This window comes from Anopheles gambiae, chromosome 2 (genome assembly GCF_943734735.2).
Source record: "Anopheles gambiae chromosome 2, idAnoGambNW_F1_1, whole genome shotgun sequence".
Lineage (NCBI taxonomy): Eukaryota > Metazoa > Arthropoda > Insecta > Diptera > Culicidae > Anopheles > Anopheles gambiae.
Genome location: NC_064601.1, coordinates 24,749,637 through 24,768,743, shown reverse-complemented (window position 1 = coordinate 24,768,743; position 19,107 = coordinate 24,749,637). Strand labels below are relative to the sequence as shown.

Genomic DNA, 19,107 nt, shown 5'->3' with positions numbered 1-19,107 from the left:
AGATGAGAGGTTAGATTAAAAACAATACAAAATATTTTTATACAGAAGGACGACGGAACAACTAGCTCGAACGATTCAATCTACAATGTTGCTTAAAGGATTAAGGAACATCGGGCAAGATCAAGTGGTTTGTATTTGTATGCATCACGACTTATTTCTTCCCTGCACTATTATGAGCATATAAAACTGAAGTACCACTCTTTACTCCATTATTAAAATGTATTATTCACTCGATTTGCATAAAGCACGAAACGACGTCGTATCACTCGTCGGTCGATCACCAAACGTGTTTGGCTTGCATGTAAATATGCCTCAGCCACATCCCGGCGATCGAGTAGCTTCCGTTTCGCAAACGTTCAAAGGAATGCTTTTGAGTGAAGCGATTTAAAAACGAACGAAAAAAAAGGCTGCCTCTCCCGGGAAACACGTCCACAGCCATCGCGAACCAGCGCCACACGCTATCCCGACCAGCCGTCCAGTGCGCGGTTGATCTGAATGTGATTGGGCCCTCCGATTTGGATGGCCCGATTTGGTCCTCAACGCGGCCACGGCGGCGATGGAGCCGATTTTTCGGCGGCCCCAATTGCGTATTCCACCGAGTGATGGGGACGCTTCACAAGGGAGAGCCCGCTTCAGAAGCCGACCAAAGGCGAGCGCGCGCGCGCTCTCGCCTGGTACGTGACCGCGGTGAGCCTTGCGTGCAAAGGAATTTTAATTTTTTGTTGCCGTCACATCGTACCGTTGCATCCTCCCGCACATGCGCAGGCCGAGAGGCCGAGAGGTCACGCGGAGTGAGTGACAGAACGTGGCTGGATGGCGGCATCCATCAGGTCGGATGACAAAAGTGGCTCGGGCGTTTTTTTTTTGTTGTTGTATGCTGCCCCTACCGACACCATCCATATCTTGCAGCGCGGTTTGTGCGTTTGGAAGCCGAGCAACTCGGAAGAAGAGAGGATGGAAGGCGAGGAAGGGAGGGATAGGTAGGTTTTCCTTTTCGTTGGGCAGTTTTTCGGCACCGGCGTGAAACCGACGTGGGGCAAAATAACGCCGGTGCTTTAAATCACACAAGCAGCCACCGGGCAAACCGGCAGTGAGCGACGGGCCCCAGGACGGACGTGTGAATGTCGTTAACAAGCGCGCGCGCTCGGCCCTATAAATCACGATGATCGCCGGGGCTAAGATGAGCGCGGCCAGTCCGGTGACCGCGCTGCCAGGACGTGACATGTGGACGCGAAAATGTGTCCACCTCCGGATGCAGCAGCGGCAGCAGCAGCAAAAGCCACATGTCCACGGCGAACCCGTAACCTGTTTCGAACGGCGGCGCAAATCCGGAGGCGGATAAACAGGATTAGAGTTGGCAGGCCGCTTGTGTTCGTTATGCAAAGCGAGCGCGAAGCAGAGCGCGCCCTGCAGGACATGATCAGCGATCCCGAACACAGGCGAGAAGTTCATATGAAATTGAGCTCACTGCATTGGAACTGTCGTTTCCTTTGGGCGTGTGTGTGTGTGTGTAGTCTAGCTTCCTGTTACTGATTTGCTGATCGATAGATTTGTGTTGAATCACACGAGGTTGAGTGCGGGACGGGGGAAATAAGTCAAACATCATTCGTAACAGTGTTAGGACAAATCTTTGAACAGGCAATAATTTATTGGCAGCGTGTTTTAGCATGCGATAAAAGTATGATGAATGGCTGGGCTTTGCTGCTATCAATTTGTAAGTCGTCGCATTGGTCGGATTGAGTGTGCGTGGTCTGGTTATTTTATTTACACCTCGGCAAGGAAGCTTAATCGAAGCCGGGTGATCGTTAATTTTATTTAGATTTATTCAGCCAATATTAAAACGAAGCTGTACCGCATTCTTGCTTTCGCTGTGTCGTTTTTCTACACAGAAGTGAATATAGAAATAGGAGAATGTTTTGAGAAAGCGATTTGAACTCATAACGAATCCCAACATAAAATAAAGCAACATCCACTCAAACTGGCCCCCAATCTCGCTTTAGTGGGGCACAAATCGGAAGCATGTTTAAGCAACCCCCCCCCCCCCCTCACAACCAAAGCCAATCGCGGTGGCCTGCAGCGATCAATCGTCCAATCTTGCACGTACTAAAAACGCAATCGCTCGTTTTGAAGGCAACCATTAGCCAACGCCAACGGCACCTTTTCCGTGTCAAAGGGAAATCAGGAGAACGAGCACACACAAATTATATTGCCCCATTCGGGGAAACGTTTGCTTCTGTGTTGCTAGCGAATGCTGCACACTTCTTCCCTTTCTTTAAAGTTCAGCAAAAAAAAAGAACACACACACACACACACACACACACACACACACACATCCCAGTTTGCGCTAGTTTTGAATATCTTGCCGTCTTGTTTGGTTTTTTGATGATGAAATGCAACTCCCCACCTCGGTCCGGTACGTCCTGACATCACGCGGGAAAAGGTGTGTCCCGGGCCCCTGTAGGGCTGAAGAGCGTTCACATCCCCGGAGATTTTTCTCTTCCCCCAATACCCTCTGGACCCTCGGGAAACCGGAATGGTAGCAGGCAGAAGGCAAAATGACCGTTTATCATTTTGACTACTGGTCTGCAAATTGCCCACAGGGCTATCGATTGGCGCTGTAGCTCATCGATTCGATCCGTAACACTTTGGATTGCGCGCGCGAAAAAGAAACCAGGAGAAGGAAGGTTAAGTTCAGTTCGGCACCAGGGCGAACCAGCATATGCCGGGCGAGCAAGAGCGGCCCCGAAAGGCCACGGGGAACAAACGTGCCAATTTGACCATTTGGACGCTGAGATACAGGCGTGAGTTGAATGACACAGAAACAGCAGCGAGCTAGTAGTGTTGAGAGCGGCTACCGCGGCACCAGCAGCACATAGTTGATAGTGAGACAACTTAATTATGCTTATGCAGTGGACGCGAAAAGGAACTTAAAGCTGATTTTAAGAGCGGTGCTGTGCACTAGTGCTTCGGTGGCTGTTGTTCTTTTCCCTTTTTTATCGCATCATATCTAATCACTTGCTGTGTGCCGGTTCCTACACTTACTGCTCTGCATATTTCTAGCTTCAGTTTTTTGTTTTGCGGCGCACATTCATTCCCCTTTGGGGGAGGGCAAGTTTATTAATTTATAGCGCTTGCTATAAATAAGCATTTAACGGCACAGGCAGCAAGATTGCAATGGCCACTCGTATTTGCGTTATTAGTACACACAAACAGTACCCCCCCCCCATAATCAGCTCCACAAACAATGGCCCCGGGAAGATCTCGGGAGCCCAATCTCTCGCCAGGCTAGTTAAAAAATGCCCCGCTGCAAACCCGCGCAAGCAGCTGAAATAAAACCGGATAAGTGTCGGTGCGAGCTGCAACCGGAAATCGCAGGGACATGTTAAACGATAAGCATAAATATCTCAATCATCGTTACGTTGAGGGAGGCGGCGCGGGGCTAGCCTGGAACGGGCCTGCTCAAAGTAGCATTAATAAAGAAATCGCTACAAATCACCGTGACGATGCTTAAAGTTGAGTCTAATTTAATGGTAGGACTTCATTTACTTATGCGCTCGGCATCGTTCAACGGACACGGCGGCCACGCGCGCCGAACACAAAAACTGTCACATATCATGCGGTTCATTTCCACCTGGGGGGGGGCACCCAAGACAGCGGACGACCGTAACGCACACACACACACCTACCGGTGACGTTCCGGTGTCCGAAAGGAGCAGCTACAACCACGCATCCCGCTAAACCATCTGTCGGGGCGTTTTCGGTAATGTCTTCGTCGACAGTGCATGCCGCAGACGGATGGAGGCGTAGGTTTGTGGCCGTCTTACAAAAAAGACATACACGCACACACTGCATGCACACCCATCGCCGACTCGCCCCACCTTTTGGTGTCGATGGACGGCACACCACGAAAGACGACACCGTTGCGAAATTTATGGCACATAGATGCCGAAATAAATTACCGACTTATTGACATTTATCCCATCGAATGGGTTTGGAGGGCTGATTTTGTTGCTACGGCTGGCTTGGTTTAGCCGTTGCCGTACGCCAGCCGATGCTTCTGCCAAGGAGCGTGTGGGGGAGGGGTAAAGGGTTTCATGTGGAGAATGCTTCCGCTTGCAGTGGTGCAACAACTAAAAGCCCAAGCTAAAATGCGCGCTCTGGGTCAAACTGGGTTGACCGGGTGCATCATCGGTACATTTGCTGGTCCTGCTGGACCCATTTTGCATACGCAGGAAACTAATGATATAGTTCCGCTCCGTGTTTCGGGCCCGCTCGCTCCGGTTCTCTTAGTAACGAACTCACCCGTGAACGTGATGCAATGTTCCTCGCTCTCTCTCTCTCTCTCTCTCTCTTTCTTACCTCTCTTTCTTTGTCAAAGCGTGCAATGGGCCCAAGAATTGCATGCCGGTGCGCAAGAGATGCGCATTACAAATTTATCAACATTATCGAAAATGCGTAATTTACAAGCGGCAAATCGTGGGGAATTTTAAACGTTTCAATACCAATCGGAATTTATATGCCCCTCTTTGCGCTTCTCCAGCGCCAGTCAACAGCTCCTTGCCCTCCTCCAATGTTGTTGAGGGATGAGATGGGTTGAGGATGTTTGTGTGTGTGTGTGTGTGGGTATTTGTTAAAGGCGAGAAGAAATGGAGGCCCAAAGGGCCCTTACGGTGCCGGGAGGACCGTACTTCCTTCTGCCGAAACTACCTCTCCCACAACCCATGCTCTTTGCCTTTGACATACACACACACACACACACACACACACACACACACACACACACACACACACACACACACACACACACATACATATTCGTGTGGCGAAAAAAGCCTCAATGATCGTGACCACCTCCCCCCCCCCCTCCATTCGCCACCCCACCAGGAGGGATTTGAGAAAGGAGCGTCATGGTATCGTGTATTTTTTCGTTCGCTGCTCCATTCCTTGCCGTGGATACCGTTGTTGTTGTATGTGTGTGTGTTTTTTTTTTTGAGCCAGCCAATGCTTTTGATGACGCAGACACAGCTTCGTTCTGCCAGGCCCGGAACGCTTCCAAATCTTGACCATCGTGCCATGCCCCAGCGTACGGCAGGAAGCGAAAAGAATTGAATTTATAAAGAAGTCTTAATTATATGGAATTATTTCGTACTTTAATTCCTTCTGGCTTTCTTTTCGGCCGGCTGGCTTGGCTGGCCGGGCCGGATGGTTTGCCGATTTGCTTCGCTTTGTTTTCTCCTGCGTTCCGGCGGGGGGGGAGCAGCGCGCGATAGTGGCGTTCCTGGGAGCCACCGTACTGCTGCTGCTGCTGCTGCTGAAAGTGATCATAGAAGGAGCGCGCTACGCTCCTGCCGACCGACCGGTACAGTAGTAGAGTCACCGCGGTGTATTCCCCGGGTGGATACCACACCGACGATTATTGTCTTCGGGCGTGACTACTTCGGCGACCGATGGCGGCTTGCCAAAAACACGCGGAACCATTCCCAGGACGGAACCGGAGACGGAGTGAGTGAATTTTGTTGGAACAAATCGTTTGTTCGTGGCATGTTTGTTCTTATTGCGATCACGCTGCGGAAGCAATCGAACGAAGCGGACGGCCAAAAAGCAGAGCAGAGTCCAACATATGCACCAAACAGTAAACACTGTACACATATGCTGCACTCGCTGCATGTAACGCGAAGCGCAAAACCCACCCCAAAGCCCGCTGTCGGTCCAACCGGAATCCGGCATTGGCACGATGGCACGATGATCCCGCAACGACGACGACGACGACGACGACCCACTCTTATGCAGATGTGCAGCATTCCTTTCCTGGCTGTGGACAGGCAATTTTTATGCACTCGCTCAAATGCTCCACCGATTCACAGTCGCACGGACACAGTCCCCTAATGCTCCTGCCGAGTGTGTGTGTGTGTGTGTGTGTGCTGGAAAACACAATCCACCAGCGGGACAGCACTCGCGCATACCAGAAGCTCTGCGATCCTGAGCGGCCGAAATTCGACGCAAAAAACATCACAGGACGGTCGCCAACAACTCGGCACAACGTAGCAACGGGGAATGTTTTGAATATTTTCTCCCAGCCCAATAAGCCTGATGTGCCGGACTGGACTCCTTTTTTTGTTCCTGTTGTGGCCAGCCCAGAAAGGTCATTTACCTGCAATTATTTGAATCCGGCTGGTGGAATGCGCTTTTCCCAGGAATCGGGTGAAAAGCCAAACAAAAACACCGCTGATACCACAGGGGCTGACCAGGGCCCGGTAAGGATCATCAACATCTGGTGGGCAGAAGAAGAAAAAAAAAACAACAGGGCAAAAGCTCCGCGTAGACACGCCATCATATCGTGGCAATGGATCCGTCTCGGAACTGTTTCGTAATTGGCGCTCGTAACATCAATCAGAACACGCACACACACACACACGCGCAGGCAGGCAACACAGGAAGGATGTAATTGGGTGTGTAATTTAGTCGTGATATTTGATGGTGGAGCGCAACGCGACCCGGCAAGGTCAGGAATGGACAGGACAGGAATGATTTATGCATTGCACTGTTAAGTGTTTCCGCGATTGCAAGAACGAAGCAAGATTTCACAAAACAATTAGTGCTTTTGTGAAGCGATTGCATACATTCGGGAGTGAATGTAGTTTCCGAGCATCCGGAAGGCGAACTCGAACGATCGAGCAATCTATCTATCTTCTAGGACGGGGCCCAGAACACAGCTCGCGATGTCTTACTTTACGATGACGAAGAGTCGGCTGCCGATAACAATCTAGATCTTGCGTTTGCTGCTCGTGCAGTCTAGCTCCATTCAGCTGCCACGGTGAGCTTCTTTATTGCCCTTTCCGGCCTTCCGCACCGGGTGGCACAGCTGGCTCCCCGTCGGGAGAAACGTTTCAATAGCCATACCCTATAAACGTTTCGTTTTGTGTGCGCATTGAGAGCAGTTAATCGACAACCTGCTGCACCAGAGGTTGCAAAACTGTCCTTCCCGTATGTTTGTGTGTGTGCCCTTGAAGGCTCCCAAATATACAATCCACCGGAAATGAGGCCAAAGGCTTTGCAAACGTGGGTAAAACGGCAAGCGGGCTTATGAACCCTACACTGCCTTGCTTCGTCCGCTTGTCCGGCTGGTGCTGTTGGTGGTTTAAGCCCCCCCACCCTTTTTTCAAAAAAGGTGCCCCAATCCCTCGGGAGTTAAATCGTTCCCGACGACAGAGTCATCCCGCTTGGCGAAAGGCATCATCCTTTCCCCTCCCCATGCGCTAAACAACAACATTGTATTGCCGCGTGGCAATAAATCAGCCATTGATTTCGGGTGCATTCGAGAGCGGGTGCGCGTTCCGAAGGGTTCCGGGGCTTCGCTTCACGGGGTTAGACAGCGAAAGGGGAGGGCGATCTTCTTCACCCGTTCGGTAATTGGCAAGATTTATGTTCGTGCCGTATCAAATTAGGTCTCTCGCTCTTGGTGGGAGGGAAGGATGGAAAGCAAACACAGCTGGCGAACAGAAAGGGAGTGCTTTGCGAACCTTCCAGCCCGTGTTCGTGTGGCTTGGAGACAAACAGAAGAGCATGTGTGTGTGTGTGAGAGCAATCTGATGAGAATCAGATAATTAGTGATCTGATTGTGCGATTCGGGACGGCGTGCGTTATATGACGTTACCTTTCTTGTCTCTCGATCGTAAGATCCTTCTTCGGTCTGAAGGACATTACATAAAACCATTTAAATGCATGGGGTTATCTCGTTTGAAGCACAGTAGCATTTAAAATAAATATAGCTACCTAAGCTTTTTATAATTAAGATCGAAAGAAATGATTTAAACATAAAAATAAATACACAGCAAACCCTTATCATTGCAACTTCTCGAGCAACTCTCAACAGCTGCATCTAATGAGGCATAAACTTTGCTATAATTTAACCGTGTCCATCCGCCTGCCAGCTTGCAAAGAGCAGAGCGCGCCGGCAGACAAGTTGCACCAGTGGCACCAACATCACCATAAGACTGTGTAATTGGAACCTCGCCGTCCCGCAGCAAACCGGTCAAAACAGGCGACGATCGCACCCCATATGATCGATCACGAACCGATTCGAACTCACATCGGGGCGACACTATTTTCCCCCTCGCTCGGCGCATATCATATTTTCAAGCTGCCCCTTAATTGCGCCCATTCCGGACGACCGGGGGGCGCTTTCACTTCTTCTCTAAATCATCTAAATCAGTGCTCCCAAACGGACGGCCACAAAACACCGCACTCAACCGCGCACGCAACCGCGCACGGGCGTATCACGGGCAAGCGCGCGCCTCAAAGCAGTAGCCACCGGAGCTGAAGGCTGACGACGCAGGGTGCAATAAATGGTGCATCTGCATGCATCGGTTTTACTGGGCCAGTGTCGACTGCGGCGGCAAAACGGTGTCATGCCCGGGCTGTCCACCGCCTCTCGGCAAGCCGGACGTGGCTCATAAACGAACGAACCAGCAGTGGGGCGAGCAGTGCCTGCAGACAGGTTGGATGTCCCTCTTTATGGCAGGCCCGGTCCACGAGAGGAGTCGGTGTCCGGATGGCAAAAGCCTAACGCCATCATCGTCATCCATTTGCTCACTTTCGCCCTGGGAGGCACCGAACGTACATTTAGCTTAGCGCTTTTCGCACTTTGCAAAACCGGACAATGCGTGTGCCGATTAGGACAAGGCGGGCGGGCGGGGAGGCCGGTGGGCTGGCAAGGCAGGTCTGCAAATATGACACACATTGTCGTCGTCGAGGCTGTTTGAAGCTTTGTTTTTTTTTTTTGTTTTGTTTCCTTTCAAACAAGAACCACGGTGAAAGTGGAAGGATATTTTACGGCTTGAAATATGATGCTACCGAACTGTATTATTATCCTGCCCGCGAAATGGGTGTTAAATAAGTGCTTCTTTCGCGAAACCGAGCGAAACCAAACGCAACAAGACGGCCCGTGGCACACATCTTTGTTTCCGGCGCACAAACATACTGCAACAACATACCGTAAACTAGTTGCAAATTATCGACCATCGAGTTTTCTTCGCCCGCCCATGAAACGGGCAATGAAAGAAAAGCCATAAACCTGCCAGTGTGGGATAAGCATCGTCCTCCTCGTCCTCCAGCGGCTTGCTGCTTGCAACGAAACCGAAATACCTTTCGAAAAGTTTTCCAAAATATTGGCACCCGGGACACAGTAACATTGTTCGAATAATGGCGAGGCGAAATAATTCACCGAGCCGGATAAGAAGAGCCCGAACCCGATGGCCGGATGGCTTTATCTCTAGCGGGAAATTATAGGCCTGCAGGCTGCAGCTGGTGTGGCGGTAGTAGGGTGTAGTGGACCTTAAGATTCTGTTTTACATTGTTTCTTTTGTTGCTGATGTTGCATTTCTTGACGTCGCTTGTCGCGAGAGAGAAGGAGCGCGTAAGATGCATCAATGCCTAGCAGTGGAGGGGACGCGGCAGTGAGACTTGCGAATCTCTTCCGGAACTGAAAGGAGAAAACAATGAAAATTCTTTCCTCCCCAGTTCCCACCGACCGACGGTAGAGGACTGGTAAGAAGAACGGGTGGGGGGGGGGGGGGACTGTGTGTCAAGAACACGGGCTGCAGGAATTCCCTTCGCCGAAGGGTCTGTGTTAATCGGTGCCGGGTTTCGTCCGTTAACGGGTTTGCCGGCCAACGCCCGTACGATGCCGTCGAGAGAGTGAGAGAGAGAGAAGGAGAGAAAGAGAGATAGAAAGAGAGAAAGGCAGATAAGAACAAAGAGAGCGAGCGAGCGAGAGAGTGCGTGTGCAAAGTATTCGTCGGAGTGTGGGTTCGTTCGGGGCGTGCTTTTCTTCGCAAGATTTTCCTCTCATTTCAACGCGAAATGGGAATCGATCCCCCCCCCCCCCTCTCGTACCAACCCTCATCATATATTCCCTGTGCGTCCCTTCCGAAGGTGGAAGGGCTGGTAATAATAGTTATAAAATTTAAGTACCATCCAATGGCTCGCAGCTCCGCGTTTGCTGGTGAGCGTTAGCGCGAGCATAAATTACTTTTACCCCGCAGCAGCACCAGTGACCGGTGCGTGGTGGTGGTGCAGAGAGGTGGCGCGACCGCCACATTATCGTTCGGCCCCCGCGGGTAGGTCGAGCCAGCGCAGGGTTTGGCTGGGTTGAGCCCGGCCATCCAATTTAATCCCTTCCGAAACACTGGCGGCGGCGGCGGCGGTGCCGAATCGGACGCATTCCCGGTGCCCGACGGGTCGGTTTGGGGGAGTTTTCCTCCGAAACTGTTCCCGTGCTGGCTGGGCAAAATGAAAAGAAAACAAAAAAACACGCGCAAACGAGGCGTGAGATGCGTGCGCCACGCTCGACGTGCGGCGGCACGATGCGGTCTTCGCGAATCGCGATCGGTTCTCACTCACTCACTCACCGATCAGCACCGTTCGCAAACCATCATCATCCCCGTCAGATTAACTTACCGTCCACTCCATCCCTATCCACCCCCCTTCCCCCTTCCCTCCAGACACTGTGTGCGGCACTGGATGCAGGCTCGTTAGTTGCCTCGTCCACTTCAACCCGGGACCGAGCGAACCGTCTTTACCCTCAAGAGAGCAAGAGAGAGAGAGAGAGAGAGAGAGAAAGAGTGCACAATGGAATGCGCGCAAGTGCAGTCCCAGGTTGTTGTTGTAGATTTGTTTGGAATGCATATCTCAATATTACGGCATTATGTCATTAAAATATTTCCCCGTCAACTGGCAAACACCTGCCACCCTGCTACACTACAGCCATTGCTGCTTTCCCCCTTTCCACCGGTTACTGGCATCGGCGAAAAACCGGCTTGTGTGCGAAATGGGAGGCCACTGGGTGCCGGGGAGGGTAGCTCGATGGAAAAATATTATGCTCTCACTTGTCCGACTTAATTAAATCAAAAGGCCCTGACTGACTGAGCAACCCATGTCCGTCGGCGCACCATATTCTTGCTGCTTGTTGCTGGTTTCTTTCTCATTTCCCTCCACACAATCGGAGGCTGGAAGGAGGAGGAGGAGGAGGAGGAGGAGGAGGAGGAGGAGGAGGAGGAGGAGGAGGAGGAGGAGGAGGAGGAGGAGGAGGAGGAGGAGGAGGAGGAGGAGGAGGTTTGTTGCGTGTCGATCGTCACCCGTCCAGTCACACGCACCCGCCTGTGTCCCCATGCAATAGCGGGGACGCGTAGATTTGGCATGGTGTGCAGGAACTGGTTTGTTAGGAGAGCAGCAATCGGCAGCACACGGCCTGCTAGGGCCCAGGCTAGCGGCGGCTAGTTAGCGTGGTTCGGATTGCGCTACGGAAGAATATGGTGTGCGCCGGACCATCTCGCTAAAAGGGTTCGCTGCGCGTTCACTCCTCTTCGCCGGAACTTGATCGCTTATTAAAGGCTGGCATCGATCGTTAAAAATCGTTCCCAGAATTATGGTACAGAAAGATTAACAAAGGGCAGAGCATGATGGGTGTTTTGCTGCACGTGGTTTCACCTTCCAGATTGATACGAGATTCGCTAGAAACGTTGCCAGTCTTGGGCTGTTTGAAATGAACAGGAGGGGAGGGTTTGCGAATGCTCCCAGAGGAAGTAACACGCCTTTTTCACAGCACAGGATGACTGTCTCGGGCTGGATTGAGTTTATGCTCTGTTTTGCACTTACTTTTTAATGAGAATAATAAGGCTCACACCACTGTTGCAGCATAAAGATATATGTCTGAGACGAAGAGTGCTGGTTGTTTTCATAAATAAGATCACAACCACTCGACCAGAAGTTTCTAGGTCCTACCGGCAGTTTTCCCTTCTAATAAACAAATCATGTTTCCCTGGGCGCTAACTACGAAGGCACAGCTTTCCCTACTTAGCATCCCACCATTTGTTGGAGGTATCATCCGAACGGAACAAAAACACCAAAAAGCAAACAACAAACTCACCCTTCTAAAAGGTCACACCTGCGCGTGTCGCCGAGCAGCGGATGTGTGTCTGTGTGCTGGAACCAGGAATTGCCACCAGCCACGACCAACATCTGTCGATACCGATCAATCAACGCGATCGTTGAAAAGTGGTTCTGCACGCGTCGCCCGTCTAACGCCCGGGAGGTACCTTGCGGACCGGGACCGGATCCATTTCCGTCCCAAATCCCCAGCTGCAACCTACGTGCGGCCTCAGGAAACCTGAGAAATTTCAACCATCGAAATCGGTGTGATCGAAACTGACCGACTAACGCTCGCTCGCACACAGACACACTCACACACACAGTCACACACACATGGGCATACAGGACATCTTGCTTCTACAAAGGCCCCCAAAAACATGCCCGAGGGGTCATGTTCAATTTGGATCGAGATAACTTCATACCTCGGCGACTGCCTTCATGCCGGACAGGGTAAGGAAGTCACACCGGAGGAATGCAGAGGGAGGGAGAGAGCGAGAGAGAAGGTGTGAATCATGAAAATGTATTAAAACAGGAAATCTATCAGATCAATAACCGGACCCCGAAGTTGTCTTGTGGTGTGAGGAAGGAGTTGAGGCACGCTTTTTTCCTCCTTCTCTCTCTCTCTCTCTCTCTCTCTCTCTCTCTCTCTCTCTCTTTGTGTGTCTATCACTATCTGGCGACTGTGGTTTTAGGAAGCGCAATGGTTCCAAAACATTAGACCTTTCGGCTAATCACTCGCTAGGCACGAACGTTTAGATAGAGAGCACAGAAATTAGCGACGTTTTCAACCCTGCCACGGATCGCTATCGAAATTTTGCCATCGATTTTCTAGCCGTACACCGTACACGGGCACACCGGGCCTTCACGCGTATGTGATTCCCGACCGAAGGGGTCTGTACAGCCTTTCTCGGTACAGATCTCGCATTAGCCCCGAGGGTCACAAAGAGTCCGCGCCACGCGATAGCTTTGCTTCATTATCGTTCGGGGCGGTTTGGGGCGCGGACAGCAGTGCTTTCTCGCAGGCCGATCGCGATCGCGCCAGAATCGTGATCGTTTAGGCTGGCCAAATGGGTTGTGAACATGGCATATTTTAACTAACGATTCGCTTCCTGTGGCCACCGGTCGCTGCTTCCGCATTCCAGAATTGCGCGAAAAAACGGTATCTCCAATCGAAAAGGAGTTTTTAGTGATTTTTTTTAACCGATCGAACAACTAGCTATTGCGGCGGCACTGCACAAAACTGTGATGAAAAATAGGACTGTCCGGTGGATAGTTTTTACCATCAAACGCTTGAAGTGCTTCCTCATAAATAAAGCGACGAAACAAGGGTGTGTAAAATAAAATCGGACTCGCTAACACAGCTATCACACAGGGCCTTAAACATCGGTAACAAATGATCGAAATTTCGAAACAATCACAAGAACACAAGAACAGTAACGACAGGGCGAAACAAAAAACAGCATCCAACTCGTGCGCAGATTTATTGGAGTGAAGTCGGCGATGGGGGACTGGCTAGCTCGCTCGTTTGCTAGCGCTCCACAAAATATAGCTCTATCGGGAACCCCATCCGCTCCCCTGCCACCCACCCAGACGGGTTTGGATTTTGGAGCCCGTTGTTAGCCATCCCCGTGGCAATGCCGGAGCGATGATAAAGCGATTAAATAATATTTATGGAAAATGGGATATATTTATCAGAAAGCAACCTTTCTTTAGGTTTTTTTTGCGCTGCGACCGAAGCGCTTCGACAAAACGGCGTAACAAATTGAACCTCGGGACAGCAGCAGCGGACTAGAGAGCGATCCTACGATCTCGTTCACCCCGATTTCCCTCGGTCCCTTGGTCCACGGGAATGATATCTACAGCCCGTTGAAATATTACACATTTCATTTAATCTATGGCTTTCGACGCCCAAAAACCCACGGACCAGCGAGATCGCACCCCCGTACAGCAGCGAGGCAATCGACGGAAGCTCGCTAGAACAGGAGGGTTGTGATAGCGAAGCGGACGGGGAGGCCGACGGTTCCATTCTCTTTAGCTAACCTTCATCACGGCTGCTGTGATTGGGACGGCGGCATGACGCTTTTTCACAATTCGATTGAGCCTCTCCCCCCCAAAACCGGTCTAGGTCTAGGTTCCGAATGTATCGAGCCCGGTGTGCCTCATCAGTAGTGCCCGGGTGTGGGTTCGGGAGTAATTTTTCATCGATCTAAATGTGATGCGTCGGTTCTTTGCAGGTTCGCTACAATTCTGCGCCAGGCCGGAGTGCTCTCCGGGCTCTCGGTGGTAAGTTCGCCATCGCTTGATCAAGATAAACAAATGTACATTGTTGGTAGTGCGGGAGGTTTTGGTGATGATGCTGGTGAAGTCGAAATCGGGACTCCAAATTAGCTAATCTGATAGCGATTTCTTAGCGAGGCAGCGTTTACGTGGTGATCGGACCCGATTAACGTATCAAACGGGTAACCTACGCAACCCGGCCAGTTGCGGTAGCATAAGATACAGAACTTTATTGATGCTTGATAGCCATCAAAGAGGTGGACCACCGGCAATGGCAGTGTGGTCACCGGTTCCATCGCGAAGCTTAACGAGAATCCTTTAATTAACGCTGAACAACGTGACTTTTTTCTTCAACTCACTACGCTCAATGGCCATTCGTTTTACAGACACACACGTTCGTACGAAAATTTAGGAGTGCTTCTGGTGTGTGCGTCCGCACAGAACCTGGCGAACAGAACCGTTTGCATCTACCGAGCTTGCCCCATTAATCTTCTGCTTAATGAAATCATCAAACTGCATGCTGCACAGTACGGCTGCGGGTACGATTTCCGAAATTAGTCGTCCATTCGCTTTGCATCGCGATTGCCTGTTTACGAGCTGCATCGCTGCATCAATTCCGTTTCTTCCCCTTTGCCCCTTCCCCCCGAAATGTCTAACAGGAGAAGCAGTCGTTTTGGGGAGGATGCTGGATACCTGTGTGCCTTGAAAGAAGCCAGCAAATCGAAGCTCAATTAGTGAGGATCTGCTCAAAAAACCGATCTGCGATATCTGCGCCCCAAAAGACGCACAGATGGTGGATCAAGATCTTGTAACGATCAAACAAGAAACAAAACAACAACAACCAAACTGCAAGAAATGGAGGAATAATATTGGAATGCAAATGTCTACCAACCGCAGCGAGTTCATCAGAGAGTCACATTTGGTTGTTGTTGTACAATTTCACATGCAAAATCGACCCAGAACATTCCACTCCGGCACGTTGATGGCAAAGTTCCGGGCAGGTTCAGCGTGTGTTTGTTTCCCGCAAGCACCTGAATTCTATTGTAGTACAAAAGGGGTAGATCATATGCACAAAAAAAAAACAGAAATGAACTAGAGCACGTACAGGCGCCCATTCCTTCCGCATGCCGTTCGATCGAGCCCAGCAAACGGTCGGCGGATTTCTGAAGACGGCGCGCGGCGACCTTTACGACTTCCCGGATTCCCGTGGGTTGATCTTGAACACGGGAAAACCTGCCCCGGGACCCGCCGTGAATGGTCAATCGTACACCACTGGCTGTCTAGGAGTGTATTAAGTTGTAATGTTACAGTTGTCCAGCCGCCTCCATTGCCCTCCCCAGCTCTCTCTCTCTCTCTCTCTCTCTCTCTCTCTCTCTCTCTCTCTCTCGCTCTCTGTATCTCTTCCTCTTTATTTCTGTCCTTCCCACCTCAAGGTTGATCCTGACGCGTTGACAGTTGATCAGCACCACACCAGAGTGTGCCACAGTGGGGAGGACGAAAACCGGGGGTAGAGCAGAGGCATATTCGGTTCAGTGTCACCGCCATCTGCACGCTACACATCATCACGCATTCAACAAACACACACACACACACACACACACACACACACACATACGCTGTTCTGTTCGATTCGATCGAGGCACTGCTGTTCGACAAGCTGCACGAAGGAACAGAGAACGACGACGATTGAACAACAGAAATAAAATCAGTGAATAAAATTTTAATGAAGCCAGTTAAGCAGGCCCGAAAACGACCACCGCCCGGAGGAGGGCTGCAAAACTGTGCAACAAGAAGCAGCAAGTTTGTCCGGGGCAAAGCAGTGGCTGTGCATAGGCCGTGTTTTGATTGGGCTAAAGGAAATGAATGAACATCATCACCTAATGGTCCCCGCCGCCTGTGTCGGCCTGTGTCTGTGCGTAAATAAAACCAACCGGCCATACCCGCGTGCCGAACCTGGCTGGTTTGATGATAGCACACGACTGCAAGTGAACAAGTCCTACGACTACACCACACAGCGGCTGCATGGGGATGGGATGAGAATTTTGAAGTACACTTCAGGGAAGGTTGGAAATTGTTGGCGAGGCAAATTTTCATATTTATATCGAACGGTTTGGAGCGTAAACACATTCTTCCCAGCCCAGTTCACACATTACAGACGCGGCGTACAAATCGAAACCTGTGCAGAATTGAAACCAAACGGCATCGGCATTCTTGGTGCGTGTGCAAATTGGCACATTTCCCGCGCGCGCGCGCGCGCTCGCTCTCACATGCGTAACGCGTTTGCGGTACACACACTACGAGCAAACCGGAATCGCTCGGGGATTGGATGCTAATTAAGGTACTGGCACTGGCCGCTACTGGTAGGAGAGACAGCGATTTGACCCACTCCCACTGCCAAGGGAAAAGCACAGCGCCTTTCGCAAGCTCCGCGCAAACCGGAAGATGTTGCGTATGTTTTGACGTGTTCGGTGGCATTTGTTTCGTGCCACAGGGAAACGTGTTCGAGGGCCGTTGCAGGGCAGCGAACTAATTTCGGTGGCAGCTTACATCTCACCTGCCGTGCCAAAGGCAAAGCGGTTCGCGTGTTAAGCACGACAAACAAAGAAGAAAATAGGGGATTCAAAAATCAAAACTCATACAAAACACACGAGGGAGGCATTCCTCCCTATTGCGAAACATTCTCCTCCGCCCGGGGGGGTGGGGGGGGGGAAGATGATGCACGGCCTCGCAACACGCCGGTCTGCAATTAACGCCCAAAGTGGCCCGAGTGCGCAACCACCGGGTTCGGGTGGTGGAGATGCAGCTACAGCGGGATGCAGTACATCTGCACACGACCACTCGAGGACGCGCCGGCGGAAATGGGAAAGTGTTTTGTGTGCGTTACGAAACGAGCACTCGCACGATAGATGCGGCGGTCGGATTCGGGCCAAATAGTTTCGCAAAAGTGCAGTCCGGCACAGACACGTAACAGGTGGTGATGCAGTCTCCATCGCCCACCAGGCTTATGCAATTACTTTTCCTGCTAAAGCAAGCAAGCAAGCAGTGCACATTTGCATCCTTTCCCTGGTGGCTTAGCTGGGGAGGAATTGTACATTGCGAGGAACAAATATATCACACTGACGGCGTCGATTAACGCTTGCAGCCAGCCAGCCAGCCGGTATCTCTTATTAAGCCATCCTCATTGAACCTTCGCTAAAAACGGCACATTGCTCGGCGCGACAGACGCCGAAACAAATGATGTCGAACAGACCACGAGACAAGTCGGAAAAAAACCAAAAAACCTCTGGCCCGGGCGGAGAAATCGACTACATGACATTGTCTCGGCCCGGCCGCCAGCCAAGCGCCGCTATCGGAGGGTTCAAAATGTACTACTAATGACGAAAGTTATCTGTTAACATTCCGGCCACAAAATTTGCCAGTTTAATTACCCCGTTTAGCAGACTGCACCCTACCGGCGGGCGGTAGGTTTCCGTGAAACTTTATCTTAATTATTCGATTCTTCGCTGCTTAAGTTTCTCCCGCAAATCATTCCGGCGTTAAATGGCGTCACGGAGGGCAGGAATGGCAACGGAAGGGATGAGATGGCAGCATGTGTTCGTATCAGGTAAAACGTGCCATTTCCCCCTCTTTACTGGAGCTTGGATACTGCTTTTGGGGTAAAACGTGCAATAAAAACCCACATATACACACACACACACACTGCCACGCACAGCAGGACGAGAATCGACGTGGGAAAATACATAAATCGTGTTTATATTTCAATTAATTATTTCAATCCTTGTTGCACGCTGCTGTACGCAGGCACTGCCTGGGCGCAGGATTTTCTTCGCATCCCGGAGTTTGGGAATCCTTCGTGCGATATAAACGCAATGCACCATCGGGCATGCTTTTGTTTCTGTTACTTTATGCTTTTTTTTGGCTAGAGATTTCTCAACCCCCCCCTGTCCTGCTGGCAGGAATTAATCGTTTTCATAATCGGTTGTAATGAACGCGTCGGTTGGGCCACGAGGGCCAACGTACGCTGCTGATAATTGTTAACGCTCGCAAAAAAAAAACGCATCCTACAGCGCGCTCACATTTCGAATCGGCACTTACCTCTGAAAAATCGCGTTGCGACATGTTGCCGCCAATATATCACCGTCTTCGCGCGCTGCCGAAGGTGTCTGCATTCGCCGTCGATGCTAAAAAGCGATTCTGTTGCTCTGGCGTTAGCACGATGGTTTGCTGTCGGTGAGGCTGCCCTTTCGTGCCATTTCCTGGGGAAGCTTTTTCTTCTCTTCTTTTTTTGTTGGCAAAATATTAATAACACTTTAGCTCTCTCTCTCAGACACTTTTTTGGCCACAATCACACAACACAAGATGCGCTAACCACTGGGTAATTTGATGTTATTTACGAAATAAACACAGACACACTCGCACTAACCATACACTTTACGAAAGAGCAGAAAAAAAAACACTGTTGCGCAACAAAATATAAAGCAAAATATGAGTATATGTGAGTAGAATAAATTTCAAACCTAACCTAACCGCAAAATTCACTCTAAGAAGCGAGCGAGTTTGAAAATGTTCTTGACGCGGCCGCAACAGCAGCAGCAGCAGAGCTGTTTGCACGATTTACACGTTAGTTTGGGGCGAAACAGCACGCTCTGGCAACGGCCGTACACTGCTGACTGATTTAAATGTGCCTCGTTCCCCGCGGAAACCATACGACTGCACGTTCCGTGAATGGCAAACGAATGATTTCAACGCGCAACAGCAAGACGACGAACCCGCGCCAATGCTGAAGTTCTGGCTGCACGTCGCCGACGAATTATTCATCAGCACCAACGGGGTTCGTTCGCCACCGTCCGCTCCGTCGTCAACGTTTGTCAACACCACTTTGTTGCGATGCTTTTTCCCATC

General features: G+C 50.8%; 1 protein-coding gene across 6 annotated transcripts in view; it reads right to left on the bottom strand.

Annotated features, from left to right (window-relative positions):
- The window catches only part of LOC1273312 (tetratricopeptide repeat protein 28), a 114,672-nt gene that overhangs the window by 68,654 nt on the left and 26,911 nt on the right, over nt 1–19,107 (bottom strand). For all 6 annotated transcript variants that reach the window (XM_061647852.1, XM_061647851.1, XM_061647850.1 and 3 more), the window contains one exon: nt 18,301–18,661. In XM_061647852.1, coding sequence (XP_061503836.1) covers nt 18,301–18,324 — 24 coding nt within the window. In that variant the 5' untranslated portion in view covers nt 18,325–18,661. The remainder of the gene's footprint in view (nt 1–18,300; nt 18,662–19,107) is intronic.